Source organism: Mauremys mutica, unplaced genomic scaffold (genome assembly GCF_020497125.1).
Source record: "Mauremys mutica isolate MM-2020 ecotype Southern unplaced genomic scaffold, ASM2049712v1 Super-Scaffold_100463, whole genome shotgun sequence".
Lineage (NCBI taxonomy): Eukaryota > Metazoa > Chordata > Testudines > Geoemydidae > Mauremys > Mauremys mutica.
In genome coordinates this window covers 199105-222554 of record NW_025423344.1, presented here as the reverse complement: position 1 = coordinate 222554, position 23450 = coordinate 199105, and the positions used below count along the sequence as shown (strand labels likewise).

Here is a 23450-nt window from a genome sequence, read left to right as displayed (position 1 = left end):
GCTAATCAGGTGGCAGCTCCACGGCCCAGCACGCCTAAGCGTTTGCTTGGGGCGGCAAGGCCACTGGAGGCAGCTATGCCGGTCGCCGGGGAGGGTGGCAGGCGGGCTGCCTTAGGCCGGTTGGCCCTGCAGGAGGGTTCCGCTGGTTCCCGCTGCTTAGCGGGGACCTCCCGCAGGCACGCCGCCGAAGGCACGCCTGCCTTGCCGCCCTCGCAGCGACCGGCCAGAGCGCACCCAGTGGCTTTGCCGACCCCAAGCTGAAGCTGCGGGACCAGCAGGACCTCCGCAGGCAAGCCGCTGATGGCAGACCGCCTGCTGTGCTTGGGGTGGCAAAATGCCTAGAGCCGCCCCTGGGAGCTAATGTAGATGAAGAGAAGGTGGGGAAGAGAGAGAGAACAGAGGGAATTTACTAGGTGCTTGAATTTCCCATGACTTTGGGAAACTTAGTGAAGCTAGTTATGAGTTTTAAGTGGTCGTTTCCTGTGGCTAATTCACGTATTTTCTAAAAAAGGTCATGTCATAAACAGACAGTTAAGGGTTAAAATGCTCTCTTTTACCTGGTATTAGGGTTAAGAAAGTTCACCTAGCCTAGCTGACATAACCTGACCAGAGGGGGAAACCAATGGGGGAACAAAGATTGTTTCAAAATGGCAAAAGGAGGGAAGTTTTGCCTTTGTTTAGAGTTTCAGTTTCAGCTGGACGTGAAAACAGATCCAGAGAGAACACAGCCTCTTTATCAGAGTAGTAAGTTTTAGATGAAAGGGATAAAATAGGTTGTAATGTTTATATTCTTTGTAACTTGTCTTTGGTACCATTAAGGGAATTATCAAAATTGGGTATTCGGGTATTTTTTTGTGTAACTAAAATATTTGTGCCCAGGGGGAAACATCCTCTGTGTTGTGAATACTGTTGTCTTTTGGTTGAGATTAGCTGTTGATGCTAATCTCCCCAAACTGAAGATTTTCTTTTACCTTTCTTTTTTTCATTAAAAGCCTCTTTTTCTTAATACCTGATTGATTTTTCCTTGTTTTTAGATCCAAGGGGGTTGGATCTGGATGCCACCAGGAGTTGGTGGGAGAAAGGAGCGGGGATAGGTTAATTTTCTCCTTGTTGTTAAGATCCAAGGGGTTTGGCGGATCTGTGTTCACCAGGAAACTTGGGTGATAAAGTTTCTCAAGGCTAACCAGGGAGGGGAAAGGTTTTGGGAGGGAAAGGGTCTCATGCGTCATTATAGTGTTCGCAGATGGAGGAATGTGGGATGGTGGCAGCGTGATACCAGATCTGAGCTGGTAATTAAGCTTAGAAAAAGGTAGTCCATGCAGGTCCCCACATCCTGTACACCTAAAGTTGCAGAGTGGGGAAGGAACCTTGACAGGTCAAAACTTGACCACATTTGGCAGGGGAGGGGGGAACTTTGCATGTTTATTTGTTTATTTTTATATTGTTAGGATCTAGTCCAGCTGCCCGCTCTTACAAACTTTACACATTAAAAACCTGGGCAAAAATATTTTAGTAATAAGTTCTTGTTTCTGAGGGGAATAGTCTGAAAAACACTGCTCAAGGGTTGGAAAAGTTACTGAGATCAAGAGAGGGATGTTGAGTCATGGAATTCAGGTGCAGATTCAAATATGAATCCAAAACTGTGCAAAATTTTCAGGATGATTACTGGTTTTCAGTCCCAGTTATTAGGATCTAGCAAGGAAGGGTTGGGCGGAACGTGAAATGTGGGGGAGGTAGAGAGAAACCTGATTCAGTGTTCTGTTACAGCCTCCTCTCTACTGAGCTAATAACTTATTACTATAATACCAGAGCCAACAACCTTGGTCCTGATTTCTCATTCTAAGTAGCTTTTCTATCCTCTATTCCAACAGTAATATTTTGAACATCTGTTGCTTGAAGGACCAGGCAATATTTTTTTTACTATATTTTTCTAATTTTTTAAAACTGTTAATTTTTCTTCTCTGTGTGTCATGCCAGCTGTCTCAGATACTGGAAGCATGACGTGATTTAAAAACATTAATGCTTTACTGGACTGTCTACATTTGCAATTACATAATGGGCTGTTGCTGGGTGATGGTGATGGTTGGTGCCAATGGGCTGTCGCCTGGGGTGGTGCTGCTGTTGCCCAGGGCTGGATGGGGAGCTGGGCTCTGGGTTGGGGGGTGCCCGGCTCAGGGACTGGGGGGAGATGGGGTGGGGGGGTGCTCAGCTCTGAGGGGCTGGGCTCAGAGCTGTGGGGGATGGGGTCAGGGGGTGCCCGGGGTGAGTGGAGATGGGGCAGGATGGGGTGTGGGGGAGCTGGAGGGGGGGTGAGTGGAGATGGGTCAGGATGGGGTGTGGGGGAGCTGGAGGGGGGGTGAGTGGAGATGGGTCAGGATGGGGTGTGAGGGAGCTGGAGGGGGTGAGTGGAGATGGGGAGGGATGGAAGGAGAAGTGTGTTGGGGAAGCTGGGGGAGGGCGGACTGAGACGCATCCACCCACAGCCGCCCCTGGGGCGCTACAGTGACTCTGGATTCACCCCCGGGTGACTCAGAGCCGCCCCTGCTCCCAGGGCCGAAGCTGCCTGCCGCCCTCCCGGGGACCAGCAGAGCGCCCCCTGCGGCAGCTGCCCCAAGCACGCGCGGCGCTTGGCGTGCTGGGGCCTGGAGCCGCCCCTGCCTGGGAGCTTGTGTTCCCGGCGCTGCTGCTGCCCCCCTGCCATGGTCCCAGAGGGAGAATCCTCCCCCAGGGAGCCGCAAGACCCCCTGGCTCCCCGCCCCCCACAAACTAACCAAGGGGCCGCTTTGCGCGGCTGGGCCCTGATCAGTTGCTTAATCTGCTAATGGCTGGCGCGGGCCCTGGCCCCAGGGCCCTGCTGCCCCGAGCCGGACCCCCGGAGCAGGGCTGGGGGGAGATAGGCGCGCTCTGCGGGGGTGCCAGGGAGCCCTGCACGGAGGGCCCGCCCCGCAGCCCCCTTCACTGACAGCCCCCATCTCTCTGTGCCAGGGGCGGGCGGGGGAAGGGGTTATCCGTGCCCGGAACGGGACCTCCCCGCTCCTCCCTCCTCCGCCGCTCCTGGGGGCCGTAATTCTCCAGCCCAAGGGGGGGGGGAAGGTGGCTCGGAAAGTCCCTAGCGTTCCGCTGAGCTGAGTCACGGTGGCCCTTCCTCTACCCCGGCTGCCTGCTGCAGCCTCTGTGGCTTCAGTCGGGGGCTGTGGCCACCCACGGGGCAGCCTGCGCGCCTGCTCCCTGGTGCCCGGCGCTGCAGGGGGCACCTGCTGAGGCCCAGCAGCTCGCAATAGGGCAGAATGGGGTTTGGCTGGCGATCCCTCCCCCCCCCGGGGGCACGGGACCCAGGAGACCGAGCCAGACCCCTCCCCCGGCCCCTGAGGAATGGCGGAGGAGATGCCCGTAGACCCGAGGACATGGCAGAAGGGGGACAGCCCCGAATGCCAGGGGAGCGGGGTTCCCCATCCCAAAGACCCCGGGGGGGCAGCGGGCTCCTCAGGGCAGCCGGCCATTCCCTGCACCCTGTCTCAGCGCCCCGGTTGTGGTGGGGAGGAGTCCTTGCTCCCCCGGGGGCGCCAAGCCCGGGGCTCCCCGACGAGCAGGGCAGGAAAGCGGAGACCTCGCTGCCCCTGCGCAAACCCCGCTACGCAGTGCGGGGGCCGGGCTGGGAGCGGCCGGGGCCCCCGGCCGGGAAGGTGCCCGAGACAGAGAGTGATGGGGGGCAGGAGGGCGCCTCCGGGGGGCAGCATCCCCCCGTTTGCAACAGCTACTGCCCCCCCATGTAGCTGTGGCGTGCGCCCACCTGCCGGCTCCCTACCTCGCCGGTGGGTGACCTAGGCCCCTACCAGAGGCTCTTCAGCTGAGCCACGCGGCAATAAACGCCCTGCTTGCAGCTGGGCAAAACCATGGGGCTTGGCCTCCTTTCTATAGCCCAGCACTGCTGCTCTGTGCTGAGCATTGTGAAACAGGCAGCGGGGAGGGGCCTTCTACAACTGCAGGGGCTCAGCTCCCCCTGGGCCTGGTGGGCAGGGCCCCTTCCCCTACAGCTGCAGGAGCTTGGCTCCTCCTGTACCAGGTGGGCAGGATACACACACACCCCACAGTTGCAGGGGCTTGGCCCCTCCTGGGCCAGCTGGGCAGGACCCCCCCCCCCAGCTGCCAAGTGCTGTTCTCTAAACTGGCTGGACCATGCCTGTCACCATCAGACCCAGCTGCTGCTCTGCAGCTCCCAGCCCAGTTTGCGGTGCTGCCACAGTCCTCACATCTCCTAGAAACAAGAGACCGGCGTGTGGGGCACCTGGGTGGTTGTGGTTCACCTTGGAAAATAGATGACGCGGGGGGGATACAAGAGTGGCCTGTGAAATCGGGATGGGGCAGGAGAAAATGATCCAGGAAGTGTTATTTACCCCTTCACGCAACACCTGAAGCAGGTGTCACCCAAGGACATTAACAGGCAGCAGATTCAAAACCAACAGGAAGAACTTGCCCAGTGTGCAGTCAGTCTGCGGAGCTCAGCGCCAGGGGCTGCTGTGAAGGCCCAACCAGAACTCAGTCCGTTCCCGGAGGACAGGGCCAGCCAGGGTGGGCAGGGACAAGCCTATGCTCCAGGTGGCCCTAACCTCTGACTGACTGGAGCACACGATAAATTGCCCTGTTCTGTTCATCCCCTCCGCAGCCTCTGGCACTAGCAGAAGACAGCACAGGGGGCTGGCTGGTCTAACCCCCGTCTTACGCCTGCCACCGGGGTGGGGGCAGGAGCCTTTGGCCCAGGCGCTGCCCATGCTGGCAGCTGAGGAAGGAATCCCTTGGGGCCACCCCAGGCTGAGCCATGTTTCTCTGTAACAGGTGCACACTTGGAGGGAGGGGGGGGATTAGGAAGGATGAGACAGGATCCGCCCCGCCTGGCCTGGGAGCATTTAGGGTCAAACGCTGGGCCCAGCTTGGGAATGGGGAGGGCGTAGTTTGGTTATAGCCTCTGGAGCCGGAGCCTGGCCTGCTCGCCTGGCGGCCCATGGCCCAATCCCCCACCCCCCCTCGCAGGGACAGCACTTCATACAACCACACCTGTGGTTTATTACTGCCCAGGCTGTGCCCGGGGACAGAGCCAGAGCAAAGGGGGAGGCAGAGGCTGTACAGGGCGTGCCGCTGGCACTCAGTATATACACAAGGAATCGGCAGGGCTCTAGGAACGCAGCAGCCCCTGGGGATGCCATGCAGCCCGGAAAGCCAGGGGTGCTGTCAGTTTGACACAGAGGGGGCCAGGTAGGTGCGGAATCGCTCGTGTGCTCGCTCTTGGGTCAGGAGGCGCAGCCGCATGGTGTCCACCGCCTCCTCCAGGCCTGCCTGCTGGCTGATTTCCACCGTGCAGTCATTGGCCTGTCGGGGGGCAAGAGCAGGGTTAGGGGACCGGCTAGGATGGGGGTCCAGGAGTGGGGGCAGGGGCTGTTGCTGGGGCACACCCCAGTGAGGGGGCACAGGTCAGGGCCTGCAGAGTGGTACATGGGGGCAGCAATGCAGAGACCCTGGGTAGTTGTGCTCAGCCAAGGGGAGAGGGCAGCAGCCTGCGGGGGAGTTCTAACTGCAGGGAGCTCTGGGGGAAGCCACCCCACGGCAGGGTGGAGGGGCTGATTGCTGTCCCTGGGGAGCAGGGTACCCTCCTGAGGCAGCCTGGGCCCAGACACTCACCAGCTGGAGCGAGGCCAGCATGGAGCGACACACCTCGAAGGCCGGCTTCCCCGCCACCAGGCTGGCGAAGGAGTGCCACTCGCCCAGCCGCCCACAGCTCGCCACCAGCTGGTCCCCGTAGCTGATACCTGAGCAAAGGGCAGCCACTGATGAGAGGAAACGCCACGTGCCGCGCTCAGTCCTCTCGTAGCAGTGACCTTACTGAGCTCAGAAAGGACCAGACAAGTATCTGTAGATGAGAACACCCACAATTCTATTAGGCAGGGAACAACGTATAAGGAACAGAAACCAGAGTAACAGAGAGATGTTGGGAAGAACCGTCCCCTACAGGCAGGGCCCATGAGCTCTGCATCCCTGGCAGCGGAACAGGGTTCCAGAGAATGAGTTTTCATTTTTAGGATGCTTGTGGGCCCTTAGCTTTAGAGAAAACCTGGACAATGTGAACCACGCTTAACTGATGCAGCTGTATCTGCCTGAGTCTGCAGACAGTCTGAACCAATAGCTCTGTACCATTCCTCCTATTAGACCGACTCTGAATCACGATGACACCGCTTTAAATGTCAGCACCATTAAGTGTTTCACTGCCGATCATTTTGGCGAGAACGCCCAACTAGAATGACCTGTCCCATGATTTCAAACCCCCTCCCCAGGCTTGCAAGCCCCCACCTTTTCCCCTGACAGTCTCCACAGTGCAGTTCTACGACGGGCAATGCGAGAGTCTCTGGTGTGTGTGTCCAGGTCATGTGGCACCGTGAAGGGTCTGCCTGGAGCCGGGTGCAGAGAAGGGAGTAAGCTGCAGTCACAGTGGATGGGGAAAGGAAGGAAGCAGGGGGTGGGCTCTGCCAGTCTCTGCAGCCACCAGCACCAGGTGCAGATTCTAGGGAGACCCCTGGGCGGCTGAGTGTGCGTTAGCAGCCACTGACACCCAGCCATACAGTCACATGCCGCAGGACTCAGGACAAGGTCTGTAAGCAGTGATTTCCCTACACCCCCCCCCCCCCCAGTTTTGTGAGCTAGTTACATACCAATTTAGTGACTGTTTGGAAATATGAATTTAAACTGAAACATTAATCCACACTTTAAAAGCTTATACAGTGTATGATAAAATATGTGTATCAATAGATTTGAAAAGTATGAACATAGACTAGCTTCCTTGCTTCCTTATACAGCTGTTTTTTATGATGTCAGTGCATTCATTTTGGTGACGTTGGCCAACCTAATAATTTCAAATGATTTGTAAGCAAAGTCTAAATGAGTTCTCCCTGACAGCTAGTGATGAGCTGGGGGCTAAGGCTTCAGGGCCAGATTATATTTACATTCACACCTAATCTACCTAGGTATCCAGCAAACAGAGCTGTGTTGTCCAAGTGATAGATTTTGGCTGGGGTTGGGTTACAAACCACTTGAATGTGGGGGGAAGGGGGGATGAAATAATGTTCTTATTGTATGAGTAAAGGGCAGTAGAACTGTACTTAGTCTGTGATGATTTGAAGGCATCAAGAGAGAGGGTGGGGACCTGTCCCTCTCCACTGTTTAAAGACAGAGCTGATTAGGCTCCATAGATAGTCTTTTGTTCTATTAAGTGACCACTGCAGCTGAAATCACTGACAATCAGCTCTAAGTGCTTAGTCCTGTTGTGGGGACAGTGTTCCTGTGGATACAGTGTTTTTGTGTAAGAGACAGCCCAGACTGTACTAGCAGCGAGGTTCCCGCACTGAGGTCTCAGCTGAAATCACTGAGAACTGGTGGAACCTCAAGAGACCAACTCACAGAGGTCACAGTGGTAGGTGACAGCAGAAGGTGACTGTGCAGGGCCATTGGCAACAGAGTGGGTGGAGTGAACAGTGGCACAACGAACAGCCATGGCCAGAGCAAACTGTGCCTTTTTGTCCCCCACCTGGGAGGTGTACTCACGTGAAAGCACCTCTGAACTCTGAGTCTCCACTGACCAAGGACAACACCGGTGAGTGGATTGCGGTGGAGGGAAAAGTGAGGGGCAAGTTAAATAAACATTTGTTTGTTGGACTATATTTTAGTCACTTTGCTCCAGAATGCTGGATTTGTGACTGGGAATGGAAACTTATATAAATATGTTTCCCAGTAGGCCAAGATTTTTAAAATGCAGTATTTGCCAAGGTTGTTATCTCACATTGTTGCTATCTTGGGAGGTCATTATGTTGGGGAGTCTCTGTACTAAACATTTTTATTATAATTAATTTTTACATAAGAATGGTCATACTGGCCCAGTACCCTGTCTTACAACAGTGGTCAAGGCCAGGTGCTTCAGAGGGAATGAACAGAACAGGGAATCATCAAGTGATCCATCCCCTGTTGCCCATTCCCAGCTTCTGGCAAACAGGCTAGGAACACTCAGAGCATGGCGTTGCATCCCTCTCATCCTGGCTAATAGCCACAGATGGACCTGTTCTCCAGGAATTTATCTAGTTCTTTTTAAAATCCTGTTATAGTTTTGGTCTTCACAGCATCCCCTGGCAAAGAGTTCCCTGGGTTGACTTTATATTGTGTGAAGAAATACTTCCTTTTGTTTTTTTTTAAATCTGCTGCCTATTAATTTCATTGGGTGACTGCTAGTTCTTGTGTTGTGTGAAGGATTAAATAAAATTTCCTTATTCACTTTCTTCGCACCAGTCAAGATTTTGTAGACCTCTATCATATCCCCATTAGTCATCTCTTTTCTAAGCTGAAAATTCCCAGTCACTTTAATCTCTCCTCCTGTTTCATACCCCTCATCATTTTAGTTGCCCATCTCTGTACCTTTTCCAATTCCAATATATATTTTTTAGGATGGGTGACCAGATCTACACACACTATTCAAGGTGTGCATGTACCATGGATTTATATAGAGGCAATATGATATTTTCTGTCTTATTATCTATCCCTTTCTTAAAAAAGCAAAGGTTTCAGAGTAGCAGCCATGTTAGTCTGTATTGCAAAAAGAACATAAGCTTTCGTGGGCTACATCCGATGAAGTGGACTGTAGCCCACGAAAGCTTATGCTCAAATAAATTTGTTAGTTTCTAAGGTGCCACAAGTGCTCCTGTTCTTTTTTAAAAATCAAACAGAATGTTGGGAATCTCCGACTGCCGCTGCACACTGAGTGGATGTTTTCAGAGAACTATCCACAATGACTGCAAGATCTTTCTTGAGTGTTAACAGCTAATTCAGACTCCTTCATTTTGTATGTATAGTTGAGATTGTTTTCCAATGTACATTACTTTGCATTTATCAACATTAAATTTCATCTGCCATTTTTGTTGCCCAGTCACCCAGTTTTATGAGATCCCTTTGTAATTCTTCGCAGTCTGCCTGGGACTTAACTATCTTGAATAGTTTTGTATCATCTGCAAATTTTGCCACCTCACTGTTTACCCATTTTTCCAGATCATTTATGAATATGTTGAACAGCACTGGTCCCAGTACCGACCCCTCAGGGATACCACTATTTATCTCTCTCCATTCTGAAAACTGGTAATTTATTCCTACCCTTTGTTTCCCATCTTTTAACCAGTTACTGATCCATGAGAGGACTTTCCTCTTACCCCATGATGGCTTACTTTTCAAAAAAGAGCTCTCCAACCTAGAGACTCTCATCAATAACCAAACTTCCATACAAACGGACTTCACTAAAATAAGACAGGAGATCTACATTACCCACTTCACCTCTCTAAAAAGGAAAAAGGACTGTAAGCTGTCTAAACTCCTACCTGCCACATGGGGCCACAACCGTGATACCCCTAACCCACCCAGCAATATCGTCAATCTATCCAGCCACACACTCAGCCAGAAGAACAGTCTGTCCTATCTCGGGGACTCTCTTTCTGCCCTGCCACCACCACCAACATGATACAGTTCTGTGGCGATCTGGAAGCCTACTTTCGCCGTCTCCGACTCAAAGAATACTTCCAGGACAACACTGAACAGCGCACTGATACACAGTTACCCTCCCACCAACAGCACAAGAAGAAGAACTCCACATGGACTCCTCCTGAGGGTCGAAATGACAGTCTGGACCTATACATTGAATGCTTCCGCCGACGTGCACAGGCAGAAATTGTGGAAAAACAACATCGCTTGCCTCACAACCTAAGTCGTGCAGAACGCAATGCCATCCACAGCCTCAGAAACCATCCTGACATTATAATCAAAGAGGCTGATAAAGGAGGTGCTGTTGTCATCATGAACAGGTCTGACTACCAAAAGGAGGCCGCCAGACAACTCTCCAATACCAAATTTTACAGGCTACTTCCCTCAGATCCCACTGAGGAATACACTAAGAAACTGCACCATCTACTCAGGACACTCCCTACACTAGCACCGGAACAAATCGACGTACCCTTAGAACCCCGACCAGGGTTATTCTATCTACTACCCAAGATCCACAAACCCGGAAATCCTGGACGCCCCATCATCTCTGGCATTGGAACTCTCACTGAAGGACTGTCTGGATATGTGGACTCTCTACTCAGACCCTATGTTACCAGCACTCCCAGCTATCTCCGTGACACCACTGACTTCCTGAGGAAACTACAATGCATTGGTGACCTTCCAGAAAACACCATCCTAGCCACCATGGATGTAGAGGCTCTCTACACAAACATCCCACACACTGATGGAATACAAGCTATCAGGAACAGTATCCCTGATGATGCCACAGCACAACTGGTTGCTGAGCTCTGTGCCTTTATCCTCACACACAACTATTTCAAATTTAATGACAATATATATCTCCAGATCAGTGGCACTGCTATGGGCACCCGCATGGCCCCACAATATGCCAATATTTTTATGGCCGACCTGGAACAACGCTTCCTCAGCTCCCGTCCACTCACGCCCCTTCTCTACCTACGCTACATTGATGACATCTTCATCATCTGGACCCATGGGAAGGAGACTCTGGAAAAATTCCACCATGATTTCAACAGATTCCACCCCTCCATCAACCTCAGCCAGGACCTATCTACACGGGAGGTCCACTTCCTAGACACCACGGTGCAAATAAGTGGTGGTCACATTAACACCACCCTATACCGAAAACCTACCGACCGCTATGCCTACCTTCATGCCTCCAGCTTCCATCCCGGGCACACCACAAGATCCATTGTCTACAGCCAAGCACTGAGGTACAACCGTATCTACTCTAACCCCACAGACAGAGACCAACACCTAGAAAATCTCCACCAAGCATTCTCAAGACTACAGTACCCACACGAGGAAATAAGGAAACAGATCAACAGAGCCAGATGTGTACCCAGAAACCTCCTTCTGCAAGACAAACCAAGAAAGAAAAAAACAGGACTCCACTGGCCATCACATACAGTCCCCAGCTCAAACCCCTCCAACGCATCATCAGGGATCTACAACCCATCCTGGACAATGATCCCACACTTTCACAGGCCTTGGGTGGCAGGCCAGTCCTCGCCCACAGACAACCTGCCAACCTGAAGCATATTCTCACCAACAACTGCACACCGCACCATAGTAACTCTAGCTCAGGAACCAACCCATGCAACAAACCTCGATGCCAACTCTGCCCACATATCTACACCAGCAACACCATCACAGGACCTAACCAGATCAGCCACACCATCACCGGTTCATTCACCTGCACGTCCACCAATGTAATATATGCCATCATATGCCAGCAATGCCCCTCTGCTATGTACATTGGCCAAACTGGACAGTCTCTAAGGAAAAGGATAAATGGACACAAATCAGACATTAGGAATGGCAATATACAAAAACCTGTAGGAGAACACTTCAACCTCCCTGGCCACACAATAGCAGATTTTAAGGTGGCCATCCTACAAAAAAAAAACTTTAGGACCAGACTTCAAAGAGAAACTGCTGAGCTCCAGTTCATCTGCAAATTTAACACCATCAGCTTAGGACTAAACAAAGACTGTGAATGGCTTGCCAATTACAGAACCAGTTTCTCCTCCCTTGGTTTTCACACCTCAGCTGCTGGAACAGGGCCCCATCCTCCCTGATCGATCTAACCTCGTTATCTCTAGCTTGCTTCTTGCTTGCTTATATATACACACCTGTCCCTGGAAATTTCCACTGCTTGCATCCGAAGAAGTGGGTATTCACCCACGAAAGCTCATGCTGCAAAACTTCTGTTAGTCTATAAGGTGCCACAGGATTCTTTGCTGCTTCTACAGAACCAGACTAACACGGCTACCCCTCTGATACTTTTCAAAAGTCAATTTAAATTAAATACTTTTTTTTAAATGTATATTTTTTTAGAAATCTAGACCTGTTATGTGTTTTGGTTTAACTTGAATTATTCTTATGTTAAATTTGCATAATCCTAACAAAAACATTTACTTTATTTATATCTCTTTTATATATCTCATTGGTCCTGATACCCCCCTTGTAAATTCGAACACCCCCCCTAATTTCAATTCCTGGGGAAACCACTGTCTGTAAGCACAGTCCCCGCTGGATCTGTCTTCCACTTCAGAGGCAGCTCCGCACGCTCTGTGGCTCTGTTGCACTGGAAGACGTGCTGCTGGGGCCTGACACCACCCCTCTTCCCAGCACGGAGCAATCCTGCAAGTGCCTGGGGAGACGGGTTTGGGGCTGGCCAGGAAGGAGGAAGGCCCCTTTGCTTTACAGCATCAGGGTGTCAAAGTGCAGCCCAGAATATCTGACAGCCTGGGCTGCAGCCGCTCTCTGGCTGGGTGCTCCGGTCCAGGCAGCCAGGGACACTGTCTCCGGGTCGCACGGCTCAGCTCAGGATGGGGCAGCCACGTTCACTCCACTAGCCACCCCCATCTAGGGGGAACGGTCTCCATGGACAGCAGGAGGCGCTAAGATGGGGGCTTCCCTGCTCACAGCACAGGCGCCCTTCCAGTGGTTCCTGCTTCCGGGGGCTAAACACCCAGGCTAGGATATCATCCCAGGCCCTGCTATGGTCAAGCAGCTGCTAAACCCCGGAGAGCAGCCAGGCCAAGCCACCCATCAGCTGGCCCCCCGTTACCTTTCTTAAAGGGCTTATCCTCAGAGTTGTCAAAGGGGTCAAGGCTTCGCCACGGATCCAGCATCTCCTGGCACAGAACGTGAGTGAACGGTGAATGGGACAGCTCGGTGGCCAGGCTGCCAGTTCCCACTCGATTCCCCACGGCAGTCCCCCGCCCTGAGCAGGCAGGGAGCACCCCGTCTCACCAAAGCATGGCTTAGGCAGCCAGTTCAGGACCCACAGCGATGAGCTCTAGGGCCTGTGCCCATAGGGAGCGGCTCCCTGGCATACACAGTGGCTCCCAGATCACCAGCCTCCACCTGAGTTACTATCTGGGAACTGCTCATATTCCCAAAGGGACTCTGCTGCCCCTCTGGATGTGTCCCTACAGACCTCTCTCACCTTGATGTGGACACTGGGCTCCACGGCCGGGGCCCGTTCCCGCAGCATGTACCCCTTGCCCTCGGGCACACTCTAGCAGACAGAGAACAAAGCAGTTAGTTTCCTGAAGCATCGTACAGAGGCGAGAGTGATCAGCTGGGCCTGTGGGGACCCCAGGCTGCTGGACAGGGGTGAGTGCGGCAGCCCCATCTCCCCATGCCGCCCCCACGACGACGGCCCTTCTCCTACCTTCTGCTGATGAATGTGCTCGACAGCAGCAGGACTGGTCTCCACGCCCCCTTCTGGGGCATCAGGCAAGAAATCACCTCCTCCTCCTCCTGCATCATCGTCATCACCACCACCACCCCCGTCTGGTGCCACAGCGCCTACCAGAGAGGGGCACAGTCACTCCTGGTTCCCTTTCCATCCATGGGGCCACAACCAGAGTAGGAACAGCCCCTGGAAAGCCACCCATCTTCCACCCTCCCTGCTCCCGAGAGGGAACCTCTCCTTCCATTCTGGAAACCAACCCCCTTTGAAGGCTGCAACTCTTGAGAGAACAAGACTTGGTTTCATTCATAACATAGGCCAGGCAGAACTCGAGCATCCCCAGTGACCCCTGTGGTTAGGAACCAACCTGCTGGGCCTATGCTATGGGGGTGCCACCCCACTCAAAGCCCGCCAGCACCCTGGATCTCACACAGCAAACTGGCCGCATCTCACCTTCATTTTCAGAGAAGTTCAAGACTGGGACAGGAGTCTCACAGGCACTGACCTCCATGGGCGCGTTTCCAGATCCCGGGGCGGCAGTCTGCCCTCCTGGCAGGGATGAGGCAGAATCGGGGGAGAGGGAGAGACTTGTTAATGATGTCCCCCAAGCATCACCCCACTGGGGTCTCAGCCCTTGGCTCCCTGAGGACCCCCCTTGAATAGCTGCTGGGTTGGTGACCAAGGCTGGCTTGTATAGCCAGCTTCCCCCATACCCCTCAGGTCGGCCTCTCCCATGGACTCTGCACCTCCCACATCCCCTCCCAGGAGGTCTTTGGAGTGGCTATGGGAGGGTAAGGGGAGATCCCCAGCCCAATCCTGCACCTGTAGCACTGCCAAGGTCCCCAGCCTGGCGTCTTGCTTGGAAGCACTGCGTGGGTGAGAGGCCCGCCAGCTCCAGCATGAAGGCTCCGCTGGCGTGAGGGGTGCACGTGTTCATGCGGAAATCCTTCCGGCTGGCCAGGATCTCCCCCTTCCGGCTGAGAGGAGAAAGAGGGCGTTAGAACAGCTCTGACCCAGCACCATCGCTGGTTTCCAGGGTGCAGCCAGAGCATGGGTTCGTAAAAGGTCGCATGGGGTGCCGGGAAGAAGGGAAAGAGACCGAGACCTGGGAGAGACCCGCTGGGTCCCATTGAGCCCAGTCACATCCCCAAGCCAGCACAGAATGGGATTTCTTGTTGGCTCAGATCCTAGCGGGGGGGGAGGGGGGAGGCTACATAAGGGAGACCAAGATCTCCTTGTCTCCAGGCTGCCCACGCTCTTCTAAGCAGCACAGGCTGGTGTCACATCCCCCTGTTGCTTAGCGAGACAGGACAGGTTTAGCTCTGCTCATCTCTCCCTCTGCACCCCAAAACGCTTTGTTACTCTCTGAACTGCACCCACCCCTGCATAGACCCCCTGTCATAGGTTTATTCCCCACTTTGAACTTTAGCGTCCACAAGATGGGGACCTGCATGGACTCCTCTAAACTTAAATCCTAGTTTAGATCTGGTTATGCTGCCACCAGCTAGAAATTCCAGTGTCTAGCACACTCCCTGTTCCCCCAAAACTTTCCCTGGGGAACACCGATCCAAACTCCTTGGATCTTAACACAAAGGGAAATAGCCCATTCCCCCACCTCCCCCTCCCTTAGCCGTCGGGAGAGATCACCTTGAGTCAAACTCCTTGAATCAAACAAAGAGGGATTCCCTTCCCCCCCCCGCCCCTCTTCCCCTGAAATTCCAAACAAGGGAAGAAATCAATCAGGTTCTAAAAAGAACAGATTTTATTAAAAGAAAGAAATAGTACACTATCTCCTGGACAATGATCCCACACTTTCACAGGCCTTGGGTGGCAGGCCAGTCCTCGCCCACAGACAACCTGCCAACCTGAAGCATATTCTCACCAGTAACTGCACACCGCACCATAGTAACTCTAACTCAGGAACCAATCCATGCAACAAACCTCGATGCCAACTCTGCCCACATATCTACACCAGCGACACCATCACAGGACCTAACCAGATCAGCCACACCATCACCGGTTCATTCACCTGCACGTCCACCAATGTAATATATGCCATCATATGCCAGCAATGCCCCTCTGCTAAGTACATCGGCCAAACTGGACAGTCTCTAAGGAAAAGGATAAATGGACACAAATCAGATATTAGGAATGGCAATATACAAAAACCTGTAGGAGAACACTTCAACCTCCCTGGCCACACAATAGCAGATCTTAAGGTGGCCATCCTGCAGCAAAAAAACTTCAGGACCAGACTTCAAAGAGAAACTGCTGAGCTCCAGTTCATCTGCAAATTTGACACCATCAGCTCAGGATTAAACAAAGACTGTGAATGGCTTGCCAACTACAGAACCAGTTTCTCCTCCCTTGGTTTTTCACTCAACTGCTAGAACAGGGCCTCATCCTCCCTGATTGAACTAACCTCGTTATCTCTATCTTGCTTCTTGCTTGCTTATATAAACCTGCCCCTGGAAATTTCCACTACTTGCATCCGAAGAAGTGGGTATTCACCCACGAAAGCTCATGCTGCAAAACGTCTGTTAGTCTATAAGGTGCCACAGGATTCTTTGCTGCCTCTACGCTATCTCTGTAACACCAGGATGAAAATATTACAGGGTCTAGCTTATAAACCGAGAGGGACTCCCCCCCCCCGCCTTTCTCAGAATAATCAAAAGTAACAGAAATAAAGAGATTTCTCCAGCAAACACACATTTGCAAATACAGAAATTAATTAGAAGACGACTAATCCGCCTTTCTAATACTCACTATACTGAATAGAAGAGAATACTTCAGGAAGCTTGGAGAGCCTGGATATACGTCTGGCCCCTCTTTGGGGGTTGTTCTCTGTTTGGATCTAACAAAGAACACAAACAAAGCCTTCCCTCCAGAGAGATTTGAAATTATCGTGTCCCTTGATTGGTCCTCTGGTCAGGTGTCCGTCAGGTTACTGAGCTTGTTAACCCTTTACAGGTAAAGGAAACCTTAACCCTTAACTATCTGTTTATGACACCCCCCCTTTCCAATACAATGGGGCCAGAATCCCAGCTAGGATCTCCCCGGAGCCAGGCAGAAGGGAGCTATCCCCTCCCTGCTCCAGGACGCAAGGCCTCTATCAGCCCAGGCTCATGGTGGCCCATCTCACATGGCAATCTCACGTCGGATTGGCTTCTCACTCTCCCGCCTCCAATCCTGACGGTCCCTGGCTGATCCCCAGGCTTGTCCTTGCATGATTGTTCTTCCCCCAGTTGCGTTTCCCATGAGGAATCTCATGCGATGTCCTGCCCACATCTCTGAACTCGCTGGAGCCCTCTGGATTATTTCCCTCCCCCTGCTGTTCTCCCTCCTCTAGCTCGTTAATGAAGATGTTGAGCAGGGCCAGACCCTAACACCAGTGGTGAGAAAATCCAAGCGAGACAGAAAGCAGATGGCAGGAGAGGAGTGACTGAAAGGCGTTACGAGGGAAGCCATTACCTGAACAGGGGGTTGTCCTTCTTTTCTGTCTCCTCTGGGGGTACCAGGGCCATCGGCGTCAAGGGGACAATGTTCACAGTCTGCAAAGATAGGACAGCATGATCCCAGCTGCCCATCGCGGGAAGAGAGGGGCCCGGCTGCACTCCACGGACAGGGCCCTTGCAGCCAAGAAGAAGCGTTCACACATACAGAGAGTGTTTTCATCTGCTTCTCAGGACTATCAAGGCAGGCTGGGTGCTGGGCAGCACCATCCTGCCAGGGTACAAACAGCCAGATGGCAGCCATTGGTACCCACCGTGTGTCACCACTTGCTGCTGAGGAGGGTTCTGGCTGCAGGAATGCCTGGAACTACTCCCTCGCTGGCAGAGGTCTCCCCTAGCAGCACTGCTCAGTTACAGGGGGTGCTGGGGTGCGCAAGCTGGCACACTGGACACGGCAGACTCTAGTCTCGGAAACCCCCAGATCAGGAGGCAGGAGGGACATGAGAGGGGCATGAAGGACGGGGACCACGTCACTTACATTAGGCTGGTGATCTTTCTTCATGTCCAAGCTCACCACGTTGGTGTCCTTGATGTCATCCAATGAAAGGAACTGCAGAGCGAGAGCAGTAAGATGGAGCACTTCGCACAGAGAGCTGTCTCTCTCTGACATGCCGTACAGACACTCTGCTGATCCCCACAGTGCCCCCGAAGGCAGGTCGGGGTCTCTGGGCCACAGGGGAGGGAAGTGACACGTCCAAAGTCATGGAGTGACTCCTGACTCCTTGTCCCAGGCCCAGTCTACCCTGATCCAAACGAGAACAGTTCTGCACATCTGCACCTGAACCTGGGACCGAGAGGAGGCAGAGAGCCAGTAGGAGCTCTCCAAGCGGTGCACAGGGACTGTGGGCTCCCAGATACTTGGTGGCAAACTCTTTCCAATTCAAGCTAGCCTCTTAGCAAAAATGCCTTAGAACATGGTGGGACAGTGAGTTTGGGGATAGCCGCAGAATTCACTGATACACTGGTATCTTTATAGAGGCAGTGACACACACACACACACACACACACAAGCCTGCGAGCCTCAACAGGCCCTGAGAAATGTCCCTCGCTCTCAGGGGCCTTGGAGCTGGGAACCTTTCATCTCCACAGGGCAGCCACTGCTCCGCCGAGGGCGGCACGCCAGGCTCCACCAAGCAGCGCTGCTGGTTAGCCATTACAGCTGTATGGGGCACCTGCAAAAGGCTCTCCCAGCCAGGCAAGCATTCACACCCCCTTCAGCGGGCAGCCCTCCACCTCCTGGGAGGGAGAGAGCTATGGAGGTCAAGCGTTCAGTCTCTGGGGTGGAGCTGGAGGACTGCAGAGGCCGAGGGCTCTGTCCCACGAGGTGAAGGGGGGGAATGCTATAAGGCTACACTTACGGTGGCGTGTAGAGTACAGATACTGCACGCCCAGCTAGCAGCGTAGACACGACTTAGGCAAGTAGAATACAGTTCCCCACAGGCCTGAGCCCTGGGTATAAACACGCCCAAGCAGGGCCTCCCACGTCCACACTGCTACTTTTAGCAGTGCAGTGTCCTGCTGCCTCCCCACTGCAGGAGCCTTTCCCTGCCGCGGTGAACGGTTCTGCCAGTGGGGAAAAGCCCCGGCAGGTCCCCGCTGCCTCCCCATGCAGGAGCCTTTCCCCGCCGCGGTGAACGGTTCTGCCAGCGGGGAAAAGCCCCGGCAGGTCCCCGCTGCCTCCCCACTGCAGGAGCCTTTCCCCGCCGCGGTGAACGGTTCTGCCATCGGGGAAAAGCCCCGGCAGGTCCCCGCTGCCTCCCCACTGCAAGAGCCTTTCCCCGCCGCGGTGAACGGTTCTGCCAGCGGGGAAAAGCCCCGGCAGGTCCCCGCTGCCTCCCCACTGCAGGAGCCTTTCCCGCTGGTGTGTAGCTACAGGTGTGTCTGTGCTCGACTCACCACCATAAGTTCAGACAAAGCTGTAGAGACCAAACCCTCAGGCCCAGGGTGTTTGGGGCAGGGGCAAGTGCTGTGGAAGCTAAATACCCCGTAGCCAGAGAAGAGCAGTTTGGGACTGGCCTGCTGGCAAGTGATCATAGCAGCTAATCAGGCAGGGCACAATTAGACTTGGTGCCTGAGTCTGCAGCCTCAGGTCACCCACCACCATTTAACCTACCAGCCCGGTGCCTAGCACACGCCAGGCAGAGGCTGCTGGGATACTGCCCGCACTCCTCCTGCTGGCACACAGAGGGACTGCACACAGGAGGACGCACACCACACCTGCTGTCTTACCTCCTCCTCCTCCGTCCTGGGCCCAGCGCTCACGTCAGTGTCGGTGCCGTCCTCCCCCATGGACGTAGGCTGTTTGTCCCGCCTGGGTCAGGGAGGGAAAAAACACAAGAGGGCACTGGAGTTTTCTAAAACCATTATTGTCAGCTGGGCAGTTTCCTGGGGCAGAGCCGGGGATGTCTGAGTCACTGGTGGGTGTGCTGGGGGTTGCCCAGCTACTCTGACAACAGACACAGGGATGTAACAGGTCCCCTCCAGCCCAGGAGTGGGCGGCAGATAAAGCTACCGGGGCCTCTTTGGTCCTTGTGAAGTGCTATAGAAGGGCCCAGCGTTGAATAGCCCAGGGGGGAGACAGCCACGTCAGTATGTTATTCTTCTGAGGGGAGCCACCTAACGTGCACTTGGTTCCTATATGCAGGCCTGGCTCAGAGCTGGAGCCCACCACTCCCGTGCAGGGGCGCAAGTGGCTCAGAGGAAATGGGATCTGGCTGCAGTGGGGAGGGGGGCTTAGGCCTGGCCAGCAAATCCCCTGCTCGTTGAGTCGATTCCGTTTCCATCAGGGAACGGGGAAGGGGAAGCGGAGGGCACGTTTCACTTCGAGGCAGCCAGCCCGCAGCTTGGAGAGAACCTTTAACAGCCTCCATTTCTAGCAGTTCCAGCTCCCTGCAACACCAGCAGCACCCTGCCCTGTTGGCTCTGGCCCATCCCGCATCAGCAAGGCCCTAGCACAGGGGTGGGCAAACGTTTTGGCCTGAGGGCCACATCGGGGTTGCGCAAGGCTCTGCCCCCCCAAACAGCCTGGCCCCCACCCCCTATCTGCCCCCTCCCACTTCCCACCCCCGACTGCCCCCCTCAGAACCTCCAACCCATCCAAATACCCCCTGCTCCCTGACTGCCCTCCCGACCCCTAGCCACATCCTCACCCCCTGACAGGCCCCTCGGAAACTCCCACTCCCAACCCTCCCTGTTCCCCATCCCCTGACCACTCCCCCAGAACCTCCGCCCCATCCAACCACCCCCTCCTCCCCCCCCAAGACCTCCCACACGTACCCCACCCCCCCACTCCCTGCCCCCTTACCAGCGGCAGGAGCTCGCAGCCATGACACCAGGCCAGAGCCGGCTGCGCGCCTCACGCTGCCCAGTGGGAGAGGCGGGCCAGAGTACAGTCAGCATGGTGGTGTGGCTGTGGGGGAGGGGAGGGGCCGGGGACTAGGCTCCCCTGCCAGGATCTCAGGGGCCGGGCACGATGGTCCCACAGGCAGGGCCGGCTCTAACATTTTTGCCGCCCCAAGCGAAAACAAAGAGCGCCCCCCCCCCAGCGTCGCGTCGTGCCGCCCAAGTCCCTGGCCCCCCCCCCCCGAGCGCCGCACCGCCCAAGTCCCCGCTCCCTCGGAGCGCCGCGCCACCGAAGTCCCCGCCCCTCCAGCATGGCGCCCCGCCTCCCACGCCCTGCCCCCCCCCCCCAGCGCCGCCCGGCCGAACCAAAAAAACCAAAAACAAAGCCCGATCGCCGCCTCGTCCCAAGGTGCCGCCCCAAGCACGTGCTTGGTAGCTGGTGTCTGGAGCCGGCCCTACCCTCAGACTGGATGTGGCCCGCAGGCCGTAGTTTGCCCACGTCTGCCCTAGCAAGTGCCCCTGCTGAGCCAGGCCTCTGGCTGAGAGGAGCCCAAAGGGAATTCCATTTCAGAGGTCAGTTTGTGTGGCTGGAGCCAAGTGCCTGTTCAAAGTCAGAGCCATTGGCAGAGCTTCACCCGTCTGGGGGGATTTCTCTTTCAGAACAGCCACTGCTGTCCACCCTAAACAGATCTCTCCTCGCTTAACTGAAGACCTGGACTGAGCATGGGCCAGTCAGAATGGGGATATACGGGGATGGAAAAATTACTAAAGAGGCGACATGCTACATTTGAAAACTGCTACTAAACACACACACACACACACACCCGGCGGCCTATTTCAGCCACACTGCCTAGATCCTCCTATTTAATACCTCCACTCACCGGCCTGCATTGTGATCACACCAGCTCAGGCCCCAGTCCTACAGCTGGATCCCCACCTCGTGCCTGCACAGAGACCCACTGACTTCAACATTATCCCGGGAGGATCCTTTTGCAGGACTGGAGCCTAGCGTTAAAACCAGCAAAAAATAACCACCGAGATTGTCCTGGATGACAACAGTTTAAAACCAGATAAAGAGCGAGCCTTATGATCTTTGCTCCTTATGATCTGAGCAGGGAGTCAGGACGCTGGGGCTATTCCCCGCTCTGCGGGGGACTTCCTCTGTAGACTTGGGTAAGTCACCTCGCTTCCCACCTGCAAAAGGGGGCTATACCGATCTCATAGAACTGGAAGGGACCCTGAAAGGTCCCTGAGTCCAGCCCTATGCCTTCACTAGCAGCACCAAGTACTGATTTTTCCCCTAAGTGGCCCCCTCAAGGATTGAACTCACAAACCTGGGCTTAGCAGGCCAATGCTCAAGCCACTGAGCTATCCCTGCCCCCCACATATGTAGGATAATTTACCTATATCTAAGGAAAGGGTGTTGGAAGGATTAGTTAGTGTTTCCAAAGTGCTACAAGACCCTTGCTTGGAAGAGACTAGGGAGGGGCAAAGAAGCGTGACAGTGATAAAAAGGACAGGAGCTGCCAGTCAGAACGAGATGCATGAGCCTGCTGAGCTGGGCTGGGGAAGTCATGGTAGGAGCCCCCCGTACTAAGCCCAGACAGACTTTGCAAGAGGCAACCTCACGGAGAAGGAAAATCTTGACTTACTTTTTGTTGGAGATGAAGTCGAGGGCCTGGTAAACAAGAGAGTAGAGATATTCCACCTGCCAAAACAAGGCCAGAAGGTTAGAGGCCGGGAGGCAAGGATCTCAGGGAGGCTGCCTCAGTTTGGGTCTAGGGTAAACGGGGGTTCCTGAAGAGGCCCCTTGATCACTTCAGTGTTCTCACCAGGTCTTGGCACTTTCAGCCTGAACTCCAGCATCGGGGAGCATTTTGCCTGAGGAACAAAGTACTATGTGGCGAGACTTGTAGCTTCTGCAGGCTGCATGTCCATATACAGACAGAGACGGGAGCAGCCACAGTGGGGGCTGGGTGATGTATTAAATGTAGCCCTGAAACGGTAGACATCAGCACCTGTGCAGCTGGCTTAACCCTTTCAGAGTCAAGCAAAACTCCCCAAAGCACCCACTGCCCAAGCCCGCAGCTGGCAAACCCCACAGAAGCTCTCCTCCCAGCCTTGCAGGGGCAGCAGGAGTGAGCACAGCAGTTCCCCTCGGCTTCCCCACCTTCTTGCTGTAGATGCAGGCAGAACCCTGGATCAGCAGAGCCGCCTCTATGAAGTTCATGGTGGTTTGGCCGCCGTCGAAGGAAATGCAGATCTGGTCCAGCTGCAGAACACGCACACGGGAAGACACAAGCTGATTTTACAGACTGGGTTGGAGAGACAACACAGCAGGAAGAGAGACTTTGGAGGGGACGAAGCCCTGGCCCCACAGCAAACCTGCAGTGGCACCTGGGAGGCGAGATGAGAGGGGTGAATGGAGAATGCAAGACTTTTCCCACCGCATTCTCTTGTAATCTTTGGGGCTGCAGCTCTTCCACAGGTGGCAATGGTTCTCCAAGGAACAGGTCTGTGCTGTGCAGAGCATCTTTTCTAAAGCTCCTGTGGATCCAGGAGCACTTCACAGGGAGGGCAGGGAGCAAAAGGAAAAGATCTGAGGTCCAGAACTTGATATTTAGAGTTTAAAGCCAGTGACAACGTGGCAGGGCTGGCCTAAGGGACAGGAACATTAGGGATCGAAACGAGCGCCACATGCTAGGAATTCCAGCTGCATGGACACACTGTGGCACTTGGATACCGACACTCCTCCCCGCTACCCTGGTCTTCGTGGATGGAAAGATTACCTTACCTCCTCCAGATACTCCCCCAGCTGGGCTGCCACATCCACCTCCCAATTCTTTGTGAGATCTCGGATGGGCTGCAGAAGGTGCAGGAAGCGTGACTCCACATTCTCCATTGTAACAGATCCCTAGAAGTGCAAGAAGTTACATTTCATCCAGGAGCCAGGCAGACAAGCCTACAGTCAGTAGGGGACAGAAGGGGGACACAGGTCCATCTGTTTTCTGACAACACTGTCATTTGTGGCCTGTAGTCATTTAATGGGATGCACTCAGCTCAAAGCTGGCTCCAATTTTGTTTTTATAAAATGTCAGCTTTTGTAAAACCTGAGGCCAATCAAAATGTTGTAATTCAAACAAAAAATGGCTTTGCTCTGACATAAACATTCCCCTGTGTTGTCACAACACAGGGTAAGAGTAAGCTAGTGTCTGAGAACCTACAAATAAAAATATTTATATTTTAGACCTACACAAATGTCTGTAAACAAACAAACCTGACCATGAAAC

General features: G+C 54.1%; 1 protein-coding gene across 1 annotated transcript; it reads right to left on the bottom strand.

Annotated features, from left to right (window-relative positions):
• Nucleotides 1-5226: 5226 nt before the first annotated feature.
• On the bottom strand, nucleotides 5227-23068 carry LOC123361309 (condensin-2 complex subunit H2-like). Its single transcript, XM_045001366.1, has 13 exons — nucleotides 22955-23068; nucleotides 22331-22432; nucleotides 21813-21868; nucleotides 19048-19129; nucleotides 17297-17368; nucleotides 16778-16857; nucleotides 14129-14283; nucleotides 13760-13855; nucleotides 13286-13422; nucleotides 13058-13129; nucleotides 12677-12743; nucleotides 5674-5801; nucleotides 5227-5364 (listed from the first exon to the last, which is right to left on the bottom strand). Exons 1-13 carry the CDS (start codon nucleotides 23060-23062, stop codon nucleotides 5227-5229), a joined length of 1293 nt encoding a protein of 430 aa, XP_044857301.1. The 5' UTR covers nucleotides 23063-23068.
• Between the last annotated feature and the right edge of the window lie 382 nt (nucleotides 23069-23450).

What these genes read in the sequence shown, in the direction of transcription:
- LOC123361309 (XM_045001366.1), bottom strand. Translation starts at nt 23,062, where the DNA reads ATGGAGAATGTGGAGTCACGCTTCCTGCACCTTCTGCAGCCCATCCGA. An exon ending in CCTGCATCTACAGCAAGAAG is followed by an intron (nt 21,869 to 22,330) that starts GTGGGGAAGCCG and finishes TTGTTTTGGCAG; the next exon opens with GTGGAATATCTCTACTCTCT. An exon ending in TGCTGGCCTCGCTCCAGCTG is followed by an intron (nt 5,365 to 5,673) that starts GTGAGTGTCTGG and finishes GCCCCCCGACAG; the next exon opens with GCCAATGACTGCACGGTGGA.